This window comes from Nerophis lumbriciformis, linkage group LG33 (genome assembly GCF_033978685.3).
Source record: "Nerophis lumbriciformis linkage group LG33, RoL_Nlum_v2.1, whole genome shotgun sequence".
Classification (NCBI taxonomy): Eukaryota; Metazoa; Chordata; class Actinopteri; order Syngnathiformes; family Syngnathidae; genus Nerophis; species Nerophis lumbriciformis.
In genome coordinates, this window is record NC_084580.2 from 22,789,647 (window position 1) to 22,804,223 (window position 14,577).

At 38.5% G+C, this 14,577-nt stretch overlaps 1 protein-coding gene across 1 annotated transcript; it reads right to left on the bottom strand.

Moving 5' to 3' along the window:
• Positions 1–307: 307 nt before the first annotated feature.
• On the bottom strand, positions 308–8,766 carry LOC133575744 (uncharacterized). Its single transcript, XM_061928558.1, has 3 exons — positions 8,326–8,766; positions 3,772–3,990; positions 308–1,450 (listed from the first exon to the last, which is right to left on the bottom strand). Exons 1-3 carry the CDS (start codon positions 8,447–8,449, stop codon positions 513–515), a joined length of 1,281 nt encoding a protein of 426 aa, XP_061784542.1. The 5' UTR covers positions 8,450–8,766; the 3' UTR covers positions 308–512.
• Positions 8,767–14,577: the final 5,811 nt, after the last annotated feature.

The window sequence follows — 14,577 nt, forward strand, 5'->3', positions numbered from 1 at the left end:
CTTAGAAGCCTACAACAATATATTTGAAGAAGACTTTAGGATTAAAAGTGAAGATGTGAGGTGAAATAAGTACAAATTCAGCAATAAAAAGCAACTCCACTCACGATGGCTCTAAAGTTCAGTGATATGTTGCTAACTTCAGCCTTTTTCTTCTTTGTTGATGTTTTACAGTAGTTAACATCCATGATGTAACAATGCTGCTAATCTACCAGAGTCCACAGTTTGTTAACCATTTTATTCATTCATACTTTTAATTGGATAATAACATCAATAAGATGCAATAGAAAAAATGTGTGAAAAAAAACAAATGAAAATAATATGTCCTCGCTTTAACAATGAGAAAATAGAATAAAATAGTAGCTACATATATAATATTCAATACATGCACACAACTCCAGGCCAACATATAAGACTAGAAGATGAGAAGCACTACATACAACATCAAATATACATTCATATTAAACATGCTGGGTTTTTAAACTACATTTAGCACAATCACTGTTTAAGTGTTTTTAAATCCCTGCAGCTTCCATGACTGTTACACACTTGTGTTTACTGACCTGATTCTTAAACCTGAATGTTTTATCACACACAGTGCAATTAAACGGTTTCTCCCCAGTGTGTGTTCTCATGTGTGTGGTCACGGTTTCCTTCCTGGAGAAACTCTTCTTACAAACGGAGCAAGTAAAAGGTTTCTCACCAGTGTGTGTTCTCATGTGTGTGGTCATGATTTTCTTTCTGGAGAAACCCTTCTTACAAACGGAGCAAGTAAAAGGTTTATCACCTGTGTGTCTTCTCATGTGTAATATCATGTTCTTCTTAGTGTTGAATCTTTTAGCACAAGCTGAGCAAGAAAACGGTTTCTCTCCAGTGTGTGTTCTCATGTGTGTGTTCATGTAATGTTTTGTGGAGAAACTCTTCTTGCAAACAGAGCAAGTAAAAGGTTTCTCTCCAGTATGTATTCTCACGTGTCTTGTTAAATTAGTCTTCAGTCTAAATGATTTCCCACATTCAGAGCAGTCAAAGTGTTTGTTGTTAGTGTGATGTCTCCTATCACCTTTAGACTCATTTTTACTCTCCAGAGGTTTTTGGATGTGGTCACTGTGATCAGAAGAGTCTGACATCATGTGGTCCATGTCTGACAGTGGAGCAAAGATGCTGTCTGGTTCTGACTTTATATCTTCACAATGCTCTCCATCAGCTTCTGTGATGTGTTGACTTACAAGCTCCGCCCCTCTGTTCTCCTCACTTTGATTGTGATGAAGCTGTAAGGACTGAGCTTCATCTTCATCATTAGCCTCCTCCAACCTTTGAAGCTGCTCCCACAGTTCCTCCTCTTCCTCTTTAATGTGGGAGAGGGCCTGTAGCTCCTTCTGTCCCACACTGGAGCTCCACTCCTGCTGCTTGGAGGGAATCTCTTCTTGACTCTCTGCTGACACCCGCTGGACGTCTGCAGAACATGAGTGAAGTGAAGTGAATTATATTTATATAGCGCTTTTCTCTAGTGACTCAAAGCACTTTACATTGTGAAACCCAATATTTAAGTTACATTTTTAAACCAGTGTGGATGGCACTGGGAGCAGGTGGGTAAAGTGTCTTGCCCAAGGACACAACGGCAGTGACTAGGTTGGCAGAAGTAGGGATTGAACCTGGAACCCTCAAGTTGCTGGCACGACCACTCTACCAACCGAGCTGTACCGCCCCACAACACAAATAATGTGTTACTGTATTTTACTTTGCAGAATTCAAACTATTGACATGTGAGGTAGGCCAAATAGACAGTGATGGGCAAGCTATCTGGAAAATGTAGTAAAAAGTAGTTTCATCTGACATCACATGGCCAAAGATAAGACCTTCTGGAGGAAAGTTCTGTGGTCAGATGAAACAAAAATGGAGCTGTTTGGCCACAATACCCAGCAATATGTTTGGAGGAGAAAAGGTGAGGCCTTTATTCCCATGTCAAGCAGGGTGGTAGTAGTATTATGCTCTGGGCCTGTTTTGGAAATGGTGTTTTAAATGGGACAATGAAAAAGGAGGATTACCTCCAAATTCCTTAGGACAAGCTAAAATCATCAGCCCGGAGGTTGGGTCTTGGGCGCAATCGGGTGTTCCAACAGGACAATGACCCCAAACACACCTCAAAAGTGGTAACAGAATGGCTAAATTAGGCTAGAATCAAGGTTTTGGAATGGCCTTCCTGAAGTCCTGACTTAAACGTGTGGAAGAAACAAGTCCATGTCAGAAAACCAACACATTTAGCTGAACTGCACCAATTTTGTCAAGAAGAGTGGTCAAAAATTCAACATGATACCGGACAAACTATTCATCCATCCATTTTCTACCGCTTATTCCCTTTGGGGTCGCGAGGGGCGCTGGAGCCTATCTCAGCTACAATCGGGTGGAAGGCGGGGTACACCCTGGACAAGTCGCCACCTCATCGCAGGGCCAACACAGATAGACAGACAACATTCACACTCACATTCACACACTAGGGACCATTTAGTGTTGCCAATCAACCTATCCCCAGGTGCATGTCTTTGGAGGTGGGAGGAAGCCGGAGTACCCGGAGGGAACCCACGCAGTCACGGGGAGGACATGCAAACTCCACACAGAAAGATGCCGAGCCCAGGATTGAACCCAAGACTACTCAGGACCTTCGTATTGTGAGGCAGACGCACTAACCCCTCTTCCACCGTGCTGCCCTCATTCATTATTATTATTTTAATTATTTTTAAAAATTGTATTATTTATTTGTCCGTGGCGTCGCGCCGGTCTTGCTTCCTGTTGGGTGGGGTCCGTACTTGTGTGGCCCGACCTTGCGCTGTGGGGTCTGTGTTGGTGACTTGATGCAGTAGCGGCGCGGCCCCCTTGTCTGGTCTAGATACTGTGTCTCGGTTGTTTGGTCGGTGGTGTGTTTGTGCGGGTTTGGGTTGCGGTGGTGGGGTCTTTTGGTGGGGGAGGTGTTAATGTCTCTTGTTTACATGTTGGCGTGTAGGCTGACTGGCGGGCTGGCGCTGGCTGGTCTCCGTGATCCTGTTGGCGTGTGGTTGCCGGTCGCTTAACCTATTGTTACTATAACAATCTACAAGGTTAATATAGGTTGCTTCTCTTTCTTCCCCTCCATTTTCTGCATTCTTTCGTATCTCAAGTTATCATTACGTATATGTATTGTTGCATTTGAACAACTGTATTGTTGATAATAGAGGTAAATTATTGGTATTGTACATTATCAATAGCTCTATTTCTATTGGTATTTGTATTGCTCCATTTGTAGTGTAATAATACTCATTGTAATTTCTGTATTTTTTTCTTATTTCGCTAACTGCTTCTTTGCTATCACTTTTACCATCATATTTGTACATACCGTATTTGCTGGTGTTGCTCTATTGCTGCTGTTGTTGTTGTTGTTGTTATTGCTGTGTTTGCTGTTGTTTTTGTCTCTCTGTCTCATCCCCCTCTTGTCCCCACAATTTCCCCCTCTGTCTTCCTTTTTTTCTCTTTCTATCCCCTCCTGCTCCGGCCCGGCTGCACCAAATGATAATATAAATACATTTAATAAAGTCAAATACAAATAAGGCAACAAGAGAAGTATCCTACACTTCTCTTTTGTAAAGTAAATCTGAACAGCTGATTTGGGCATCTACATCTACTATATGATTTGCATGAGAAGCTGGACAGGACAAAAAAAATTTAAAAAATAAAAATAAGACAAAGTGAACAGTCCAGTTGTGATGGATTGAATGCCCTGAGAATAAAATGATATGTGCTTACTTGGACTGTGATGAAGCTGTGAGGACTCAGGTGGTTTGTCTTCATGCTCTTCAGTCTTCACAGAGACAACAGTCAGTGGAAACTTGCTGACATCATCCTCCTCCTGCCCTAGAAGACACTCTCCCTCCTGAGTGATCCACACTTCCTCCTCTTCCTCTTTAATGTGTGGGGGCTGTGGATCTTCCTCTTCCTCTTTAATGTGAGGGGGCTGCTGGACGTCTGCTGGGTAAATAAGTAAATAAGATCAAGAGAAAAAAGAAATAGTTTTGGACTGACACTGTTAAAACCATGACATTATTTGTGTTCTTTTGTGTGTAGTGTTAAAAGTGTGTAGCAAAACAACCAATACAAATGCGGGAAATACCTCCTCTTGTCCCAGCCACTAAAATGAATTCAAAAGTGGTACAGTGAGTACAAAAACAGACTTAGAAATTTGATGGGAGGCAATTTGAAAACTTTATATAAGTACGAGGCAGCATTGATTGAGGCATTCTTAACTTTACACTCACTGATGTAAAATGTGTGAATATTTTATTCTGTATACGGTCTATGACACCTAAACTTTATCTCTAAATTTAACCACAATCTTGTAATGACATAGTCATTACCATAACTTCAATATAATGGAAAGAAAAAAAAAACCCTCTAAAATCACTTAAAAAAACATTCATGGTATGTTATTGTCATCATGCAAAATACTTTTTTGTGGTCATTTTGGTGGCTGGGCCAAAAGGAACTTTTACCAAAACATGTTTTACTATGTGCTGTTTTATGGTGTATCTTCATCAACAATTCCTCTTTAGGAATTGTAGACTAGACCATCTACGACACGCTGAAGGAAAGTCAGTCACCTTTATGTTCTTTTAATAAATCAAGTGTTGGCTACTTTGATTATTGAAAATAAATGTTTACTTTCACTTATTGATGCATGTAGGTCAGAATCAGGAAGTGAAATGATTATGTTTGATCAGAGTATAAAATGTATTTAGTGAGTGTGTGAGTTTTGTGTAAACATGTTGATACAGGTTTACATCTTCTTGGGGACTGGAACACAGATATGTCCTGAAAGGATGCACCCATTTTTAAAACGTTCACTAAGCTCTGCCACCAACATTGCCTCACTTAGCTCATTAAGCAAACTACCAGGGTGAGTGAGTCCTTTTAAACCTTCATAGACCTCGTGGTTACTTCTGACCAGTCTAAGATCACCACAAGTGGAACTACTGTATGCGGCTTAAGTGATCATTCCATCATTTTCAGTACCCGTAAAGAACATAGAACCGAGGCTGATGGCCATAAAACAAGCAAAGCTACAATCCTCAAAACCTAGACTAGCAAGACTTTCAATGACAAACTGGCACATTAAGACTCGCCCTTGGTACTTGCAAGTACACAGGTCTTTGGGTCAATTCCTAACCTCAGAAAAGTAAATAACTTCACAGTCAAAGTGGGTGACAATATTATAACAAACAAAAATTAGATTACCTATCTTGGCTGCATCATAGAGACTAATCTCTCCAGTGAAAAAATTACTACTAAGTTAGTCAAAGAATCAACCGAAAAATTCTGTTCTCACTAGCGTTGTCCTGATACCAATATTTTGGTACCGGGACCTGTACAAAAATGTATTTTGATACTTTTTTAAATAAAAGGGACCACAAAAAAGTGCATTATTGGCTTTATTTTAACAAAAAATCTTAGGGTACATTAAAGATATGTTTTTTATTGCAAGTTTGTCCCTGAATAAAATAGTGAACATACTAGACAACTTGTCTTTTAGTACGACGTAAACAAACAAAAGCTCCTAATTTAGTCTGCTGACATATGCAGTAACAAATTGTGTCATTTATATTCTATTATTTTGTCAACATTATTAAGGACAAGTGGTAGAAAATGGATTATTAATCTACTTGTTCAGTTATTGTTAATATCTGCTTATTTCCTGTTTTAGCATGTTTTATCTACACTTCTGTTAAAATATAATAATCACTTATTCTTCTGTTGATTGAGACTTTACATTAGTTTAGGATGACACCACAAATTTGGGTATCAATCTGATACCAAGTAGTTACAGGATCATACGTTGGTCATATTCAAAGTCCTCATGTGTCCAGGGACATATTTTCTCTCTTTACAAAGATAATATATATATTTTTTTTTTTTAAAGAAAGAAGATGTTGTGATGCCAAAAAATATTGATGTAATCATAGAAATAGTACTTTTTAGAGGCAGTATAGTACCGAATATGATTAATTAGTATCGCGGTACTATACTAATACCGGTATACCGTACAACCCTAGTTCTTACATAGTAGGATCGTCCCACTGGTGGGCAGAAATACACTTAAAGGGGAACATTATCACAATTTCAGAATGGTTAAAACCATTAAAAATTAGTTACCAGTGGCTTATTATATTTTTCGAAGTTTTTTTCAAAATTTTACCCATCACGCAATATCCCTAAAAAAAGCTTCAAAGTGCCTGATTTTAACCATCGTTATAAACACCCGTCCATTTTCCTGTGACGTCACATAGTGAAGCCAACACAAACAAACATGGCGGAAAGAACAGCAACCTATAGCGACATTAGCTCGGATTCAGACTCGGATTTCAGCGGCTTAAGCGATTTAACAGATTACGCATGTATTGAAACGGATGGTTGTAGTGTGGAGGCAGGTAGCGAAAACGAAATTGAAGAAGAAACTGAAGCTATTGAGCCATATCGGTTTGAACCGTATGCAAGAGAAACCGACGAAAACGACACGACAGCCAGCGACACGGGAGAAAGCGAGGACGAATTCAGCGATCGCCTTCTAACCAACGATTGGTATGTGTTTGTTTGGCATTAAAGGAAACTAACAACTATGAACTAGGTTTACAGCATATGAAATACATTTGGCAACAACATGCACTTTGAGAGTGCAGACAGCCCAATTTTCATCAATTAATATATTCTGTAGACATACCCTCATCCGCGCTCTTTCCCTGAAAGCTGATCTGTCCAGTTTTGAAGTTGATGTCAGCAGGCCAGGGAAGCTAGGGTCGATATTCTTCTCTTGATCATCTTCGGTGGCATAAGGGACGGTGTGAGCCAAGACATCCAGGGGGTTTAGCTCGCTCGTCTGCGGGAACAAACTGCCGCCATTGCTTGCCGTGCTACCGAGGTCCTTTGTCCCTGAATTGCTCACACACTCCGGCAGATTCAATGGGGGTCTGGCGGCAGATTTCTTTGACTTTATCGTTGGAAATGCATCTGCTTTGAGTGTCGCAGGATATCCACACATTCTTGCCATCTCTGTCGTAGCATAGCTTTCGTCGGTAAAGTGTGCGGAACAAACGTCCAATTTCTTGCCACTTTGGCATCTTTGGGCCACTGGTGCAACTTGAATCCGTCCCTGTTCGTGTTGTTACACCCTCCGACAACACATCGACGAGGCATGATGTCTCCAAGGTACGGAAAACAGTCGAAAAAATGAAAAATAACAGAGCTGATTTGACTCGGTGTTTGAGAAAATGGCGGATTGCTTCCCGATTGGACGTCACGTTGTGACGTCATCGCTCCGAGAGCGAATAATAGAAAGGCGTTTAATTCGCCAAAATTCACCCATTTAGAGTTCGGAAATCGGTTAAAAAAATATATGGTCTTTTTTCTGCAACATCAAGGTATATATTGACGCTTACATAGGTCTGGTGATAATGTTCCCCTTTAAGCACTTATTTAACCCCACTTTGACTACGGAGTTCATGTTTGGTACCGTGACGCCTTAAAAGCCCTGAAAAACCAACTCCAGACAGCCAAAACAAAATGATTGGGCTTCTACTCAACCGTCCATCTCGGGCTCACCTTTCCGCCAACCATTTCCTTAACGTGGGGAGGCTCTTGGTGGCCGACAGAGTACATCTTCTTGCAGTTGGTCTGGTGTACAAGATACACCATACCACTAAAATACCCATGTACCTGTCTAGATCCTTCAAAATACATTCACCATTATAACACCAGAGGTAGTTGTACAAATCACATTCAACCCAGATTTCCCTCAGAAAAAGGTTCCAATTTGTTTGCCTGCTATACCACCAAAATGTGGAACTTCATATCAATAGCCATAAAGGAGTGTAAATCCCTTACTTCCTTCAAAGAAAAGACATTACATGTTGCGGCTACTCGTAACTGGGAATATAACAAAGTATTTTGCTTTTATTTTCCTACAGTATTGTTGTCTTTTAAATGCTACTTTCTGCATATGTTGTGTTCTATCTGTGTGAGTTAAACAAATATTTCAAGTGAAACCATGTCAGGCTTTCTTGTAGCAGTCAATGTGTACCGTGATGAAAGTGTACCCTTTCCTATGCAAACTTCTCATAAGTCCTTCAATCAATCAATCACACATTGTTACAAACTGAGAGGAACATCAACCTCAAACTGTCTCGTTTTCATGAAGAATCTAAATGAAAGCATTGCATCATCCCCACAAGACAAAGCATCTTCCTATTGAAGAAAAGTGTTACTAATGAAATATAAAGTTAGTAAAGATGTGAGAGTAAGAAGTCAACAAACCTGTTCTGTGTAACACAACTTGATGTTTCTTGAAAACAGCGTCCAGTAGTTGATGTTGTCGCTCCTTCTCCTCTTTTGTTGGACACAGTTCCTCCTCATACTTTGCTATCGTTCTTTCGCACATTTTCACACAATCACAACACTTTACACTCACATTTGATCTCTACTTAGCGATGTGTTGATAACGTCCGCGTCTCTTTGTTAGCAGCTATCACGCTAAGCTAACTAGCAAGCTCAGCTAGCTAGCACGAGAAGCTTCTCGCGCACTGAGACGATTTTTTTTTTCTGAAATAAAGACTCAAAGATGGATTTTATACGACATACAATTTTTACAAACTTAAGAACAAATAATAAAACTGACTAATTAGCGTCATTTTCGCTTCTTTCTGCGTCAATGTGCTTTCACGACAGTTGGCACGCTTGACGTTACAAGACGGTACTACTCTCGCCTAAGATTGTTCTGCTCTCGCGAGATGTGTCATGCGCAGAAGACTCAAAGCTTTGGAGTAAATCAGGAGCGTGATCACTTTTTGATTTTCTACATTTATTTTGCATTATTGACTTTGTCAAAACTGTTGTTTGTAATGAAAAGATTACTTTTATTATTCTGTTGTAATTGTTTCACTAACTAAAATGATGTCTATATTCTTGTATTATTCACCTATTAAACGATACATTTTGGTCCTGTGTTTTATTCTGATTATAATGAAAAATGAGGTAAAAGGCAAAGTGAAAGTGAAACTAAGCTCCTGCCTCTCGCCTACACGTCAATTTATCGTGCGGTAGCCAAAAGTCACCAGTAGACGGCAGTACAGTATTGTAATGTCCTACATATAGTGCCATTGAAATGTTGCTGGTCATACAAATAAAACGCTAAATCCTGTATTTTTGTCCAAATACCTCTAGTAGTGATACAAATGTGCTCCGACAAAATAAGCTTATTTCCTTTGTTTGGCTTGAAAGAAGCTGTGAAAATAAACATGACAAAAAATGAGTTCTCAGGAAGAAAAAAAAAGGTTGGAGATGATTTAAAAGGACCAAATCCTCTGTTTAAAAAAATATGAATAATAATAATCAATTGTATTTATAAGGTGCCTTTCTAGAGACGATACAAACATTACAACATTGAACAATATAAAACAGAAAATGTCAGTTTGGATAAAAAAAATAGAAAAAGCTCAAATTAAGGTGAATAAGCATCCTGGAATAAGTGTGTTCTTGATTTGAAAAGGCTAAATGAGTCCATATTGTGGAAGTCTTGGTGTTCCAAAAATATGGAGGGTCAAATGGGACAAAATTAAATAAATAAATGCATCTTTAAAAAATACTTAAATTTGATAATTCATTACAAATGGATCTAAACACATAAATGTATTTTATCTGTCAAACTCAGCCATCAAAGTCAGTGGGCGGGTCCTAACATCTGATTGGTTCCACCGACCAGACAGAATATCGGTCGATATCTTTGTACGAAAGTAAGGAAATTGTTACATTTTTAGGTTGTGTCGGGACTCCTGATGACTCCCATTTTAGGATTTTTTTTTTTCCGTAAAACCTTTTTTTCTTCCATTTTCAGGTTATGTCGGGACTCCTGATGACGTTTTGAGACATTTTATACAACTAAAACACCAGAAATGTGCTGCGAAGCAAGTCCGTTTTTTTGAATTTTTCGTAAGGGTCCCCCCTTACGACATTTTAGCAACATTTTTTTTCCGTAAAACCTTTTTTTTCTTCCATTTTCAGGTTGTGTCGGGACTCCTGGTGACGTTTTGAGACATTTTATACAACTACAGCACCAGAAATGTGCTGCTGAAGCTAGTCCGTTTTTTTGAATTTTTCGTAATTTTAGCAAAAAAAAATTTCTGTAAAATATGCATTTTCTTCCATTTTTAGGTTGTGTCGGGACTCCTGATGACGTTTTGAGACATTTTATACAACTACAGCACCAGAAATGTGCTGCTGAAGCAAGTCCGTTTTTTTGAATGTTTCGTAAGGGTCCCCCCTTACGACATGTTAGCAAAAAAAAATTTCCGTAATACCTTTTTTTTCTTCCATTTTTAGGTTGTGTCGGGACTCCTGATGACGTTTTGAGACATTTTATACAACTACAGCACCAGAAATGTGCTGCTGAAGCAAGTCGGTTTTTTTGAAATTTTCGTAAGGGTCCCCCCTTACGAGATTTTAGCAAATATTTTTTTCCGTAAAACCTTTTTTTTTTCTTCCATTTTCAGGCAGTCGGGACTCCTGATGATGTTTTCAGACATTTTATACAACTACAGCACCAGAAATGTGCTGCTGAAGCAAGTCCGTTTTTTTGAATTTTTCATAAGGGTCCCCCCTTACGAGATTTTAGCAAATATTTTTTTCCGTAAAACCTTTTTTTTTTCTTCCATTTTCAGGTACTGTCGGGACTCCTGATGACGTTTTGAGACATTTTATACAACTACAACACCAGAAATGTGCTGCTGAAGCAAGTTTCTTTTTTTTGAATTTTTCGTAAGGGTCCCCCCTTACGACATTTTAGCAACATTCTTTTTCCGTAAAACCTTTTTTTTCTTCCATTTTCAGGTACTGTCGGGACTCCTGATAACGTTTTGAGACATTTTATACAATACAGCACCAGAAATGTGCTGCAGAAGCAAGTCCGTTTTTTTGAATTTTTTGTAAGGGTCCCCCCTTATGACATTTTAGCAAAACATTTTTTCCGTAAAACATTTTTTTTCTTCCATTTTTAGGTTGTGTCGGGACTCCTGATGATGTTTTGAGACATTTTATACAACTACAGCACTAGAAATGTAATGCTGAAGCAGGTCCGTTTTTTTTAATTTTTCATAAGGGTCCCCCCTTGCGACATTTTAGCAAAAGTTTTTTTCTATAAAACCTTTTTTTTCTTCCATTTTCAGGCAGTCGGGACTCCTGATGATGTTTTCAGACATTTTATACAACTACAGCACCAGAAATGTGCTGCTGAAGCAAGTCCGTTTTTTTGAATTTTTCGTAAGGGTCCCCCCTTACGACATTTTAGCAAAACATTTTTTCCGTAAAACCTTTTTTTTCTTCCATTTTTAGGTTGTGTTGGGACTCCTGATGACGTTTTGAGACATTTTATACAACTACAGCACAAGAAATGTGCTGCTGAAGCAAGTTCGTTTTTTTGAATTTTTCGTAAGGGTCCCCCCTTACGACATTTTAGCAAAACATTTTTTCCGTAAAACCTTTTTTTTTTCTTCCATTTTTAGGTTGTGTCGGGACTCCTGATGACGTTTTGAGACATTTTATACAACTACAGCACTAGAAATCTGCTGCTGAAGCAAGTCTGTTTTTTTGAATTTTTCGTAAGGGTCCCCTTCTTACGACATTTTAAGAAATTTTTTTTTCCATAAAACCTTTTTTTTCTTCCATTTTCAGGCAGTCGGGACTCCTGATGATGTTTTGAGACATTTTATACAACTACAGCACCAGAAATGTGCTGCTGAAGCAAGTCCGTTTTTTTGAATTTTTTGTAAGGGTCCCCCCTTATGACATTTTAACAAAAAATGTTTTCCATAAAACCTTTTTTTTCTTCCATTTTCAGGCAGTCGGAACTCCTGATGATGTTTTGAGACATTTTATACAACTACAGCACCAGAAATGTGCTGCTGAAGCAAGTCCGTTTTTTTGAATTTTTCGTAAGGGTCCCCCTTACGAAATTTTAGCAAAAAAATGTTTCCGTAAAACCTTTTTTTTCTTCCATTTTTAGGTTGTGTCGGGACTCCTGATGACGTTTTGAGACATTTTATACAACTACAGCACCAGAAATGTGCTGCTGAAGCAAGTCCGTTTTTTTAAATTTTTCGTAAGGGTCCCCCCCTTACGACATTTTAGCAAAAAAAAATTTCCGTAAAACCTTTTTTTTCTTCCATTTTTATTTTGTGTCGGGACTCCTGATGACGTTTTGAGACATTTTATACAACTACAGCAACAGAAATGTGCTGCTGAAGCAAGTCCGTTTTTTTGAATTTTTCGTAAGGGTCCCCCCTTACGACATTTTAGCAAAAATGTTTTTCCAAAAAACTTTTTTTTTCTTCCAATTTCAGGCAGTCGGGACTCCTGATGATGTTTTGAGACATTTTTTACAACTACAGCACCAGAAATGTGCTGCTGAAGCAAGTCCGTTTTTTTGAATTTTTCGTACGACATTTTAGCAAAAAAATGTTTCCGTAAAACCTTTTTTTTTTGCCATTTTTAGGTTGTGTCGGGATTCCCGATGACGTTTTGAGACATTTTTTACAACTACAGCACCAGAAATGTGCTGCTGAAGCAAGTCCGTTTTTTTTTATTTTTCGTACGACATTTTAGCAAAAAAATGTTTCCATAAAACCTTTTTTTTTGCCATTTTTAGGTTGTGTCGGGATTCCCGATGACGTTTTGAGACATTTTTTACAACTACAGCACCATAAATGTGCTGCTGAAGCAAGTCCGTTTTTTTGAATTTTTCGTAAGGGTCCCCCCTTACGACATTTTAGCAAACATTTTTTTCCGTAAAACCTTTTTTTTCTTCCATTTTTAGGTTGTGTCGGGACTCCTGATGAAGTTTTGAGACATTTTATACAACTACAGCACCAGAAATGTGCTGCTGAAACAAGTCCTTTTTTTTAATTTTTCGTAAGGGTCCCCCCTTATGACATTTTAGCAAAAAATGTTTTCCGTAAAACCTTTTTTTTCTTCCATTTTTAGGTTGTGTCGGGACTCCCGATGACGTTTTGAGACATTTTATACAACTACAGCACCAGAATTGTGCTGCTGAAGCAAGTCCGTTTTTTTGAATTTTTCGTATGGGTTCCCCCATCCGACATTTTAGCAAACATTTTTTTCCGAAAAACCTTTTTTTTCTTCCATTTTTAGGTTGTGTCGGGACTCCTGATGACGTTTTGAGACATTTTATACAACTACAGCACTAGAAATGTGCTGCTGAAGCAAGTCCGTTTTATTGAATTTTTTGTAAGGGTCCCCCCTTACGACATTTTAGCAAAAAATGTTTTCCATAAAACCTTTTTTTTCTTCCATTTTCAGGCAGTCGGGACTCCTGATGATGTTTTGAGACATTTTATACAACTACAGCACCAGAAATGTGCTGCTGAAGCAAGTCCGTTTTTTTGAATTTTTCGTAAAGGTCCCCCCTTATGACATTTTAGCAAATTTTTTTTTCTATAAAACCTTTTTTTTCTTCCATTTTCAGGCAGTCGGGACTCCTGATGACGTTTTGAGACATTTTATACAACTACAGCACCAGAAATGTGCTGCTGAAGCAAGTCCGTGTTTTTGAATTTTTCGTAAGGGTCCCCCCTTACGACATTTTAGCAAAACATTTTTTTCGTAAAACCTTTTTTTTCTTCCATTTTTAGGTTGAGTCGGGACTCCTGATGACGTTTTGAGACATTTTATACAACTACAGCACCAGAAATGTGCTGCTGAAGCAAGTCCGTTTTTTTGAATTTTTCGTAAAGGTCCCCCCTTATGACATTTTAGCAAATTTTTTTTTCTATAAAACCTTTTTTTTCTTCCATTTTTAGGCAGTCGGGACTCCTGATGACGTTTTGAGACATTTTATACAACTACAGCACCAGAAATGTGCTGCTGAAGCAAGTCCCTTTTTTTAAATTTTTCGTTAGGGTCCCCCCTTACGACATTTTAGCAAAAATGTTTTTCTATAAAACCTTTTTTTTCTTCCATTTTCAGGTACTGTCGGGACTCCTGATGACGTTTTGAGACAATTTATACAAGTACAGCACCAGAAATGTGCTGCTGAAGCAAGTCCGTTGTTTTGAATTTTTCGTAAGGGTCCCCCCTTACGACATTTTAGCAAATTTTTTTTTCCCGTAAAACCTTTTTTTTCTTCCATTTTTAGGTTGTGTCGGGACTCCTGATGACGTCATGAGACATTTTTTACAAGTACAGCACCAGAAATGTGCTGCTGAACCAAGGCCATTTTTTTGAATTTTTCGTAATGGTCCCCCCTTACGACATTTTAGCAAGAAAATGTTTCCGTAAAACCTTTTTTTTTCTTCCATTTTTAGGTTGTGTCGGGACTCCTGATGACGTTTTGAGACATTTTATACAAGTACAGCACCAGAAATGTGCTGCTGAAGCAAGTCCGTTTTTTGGAATTTTTCGTAAGGGTCCCCCCTTACGACATTTTAGCAAAACATTTTTTACGTAAAACGGACTTGCTTCAGCAGCACATTTCTGGTGCTGTACTTGTATAAAATGTCT

Bases quoted from the DNA above. Each gene is read 5' to 3' on its own strand.
- LOC133575744 (XM_061928558.1), bottom strand. From the start codon at position 8,449: ATGTGCGAAAGAACGATAGCAAAGTATGAGGAGGAACTGTGTCCAACA. The intron at 3,991-8,325 runs GTTTGTTGACTT...TTTACCCAGCAG, and splicing joins AGTTGTGTTACACAGAACAG to ACGTCCAGCAGCCCCCTCAC. The intron at 1,451-3,771 runs GTAAGCACATAT...CATGTTCTGCAG, and splicing joins ACAGCTTCATCACAGTCCAA to ACGTCCAGCGGGTGTCAGCA.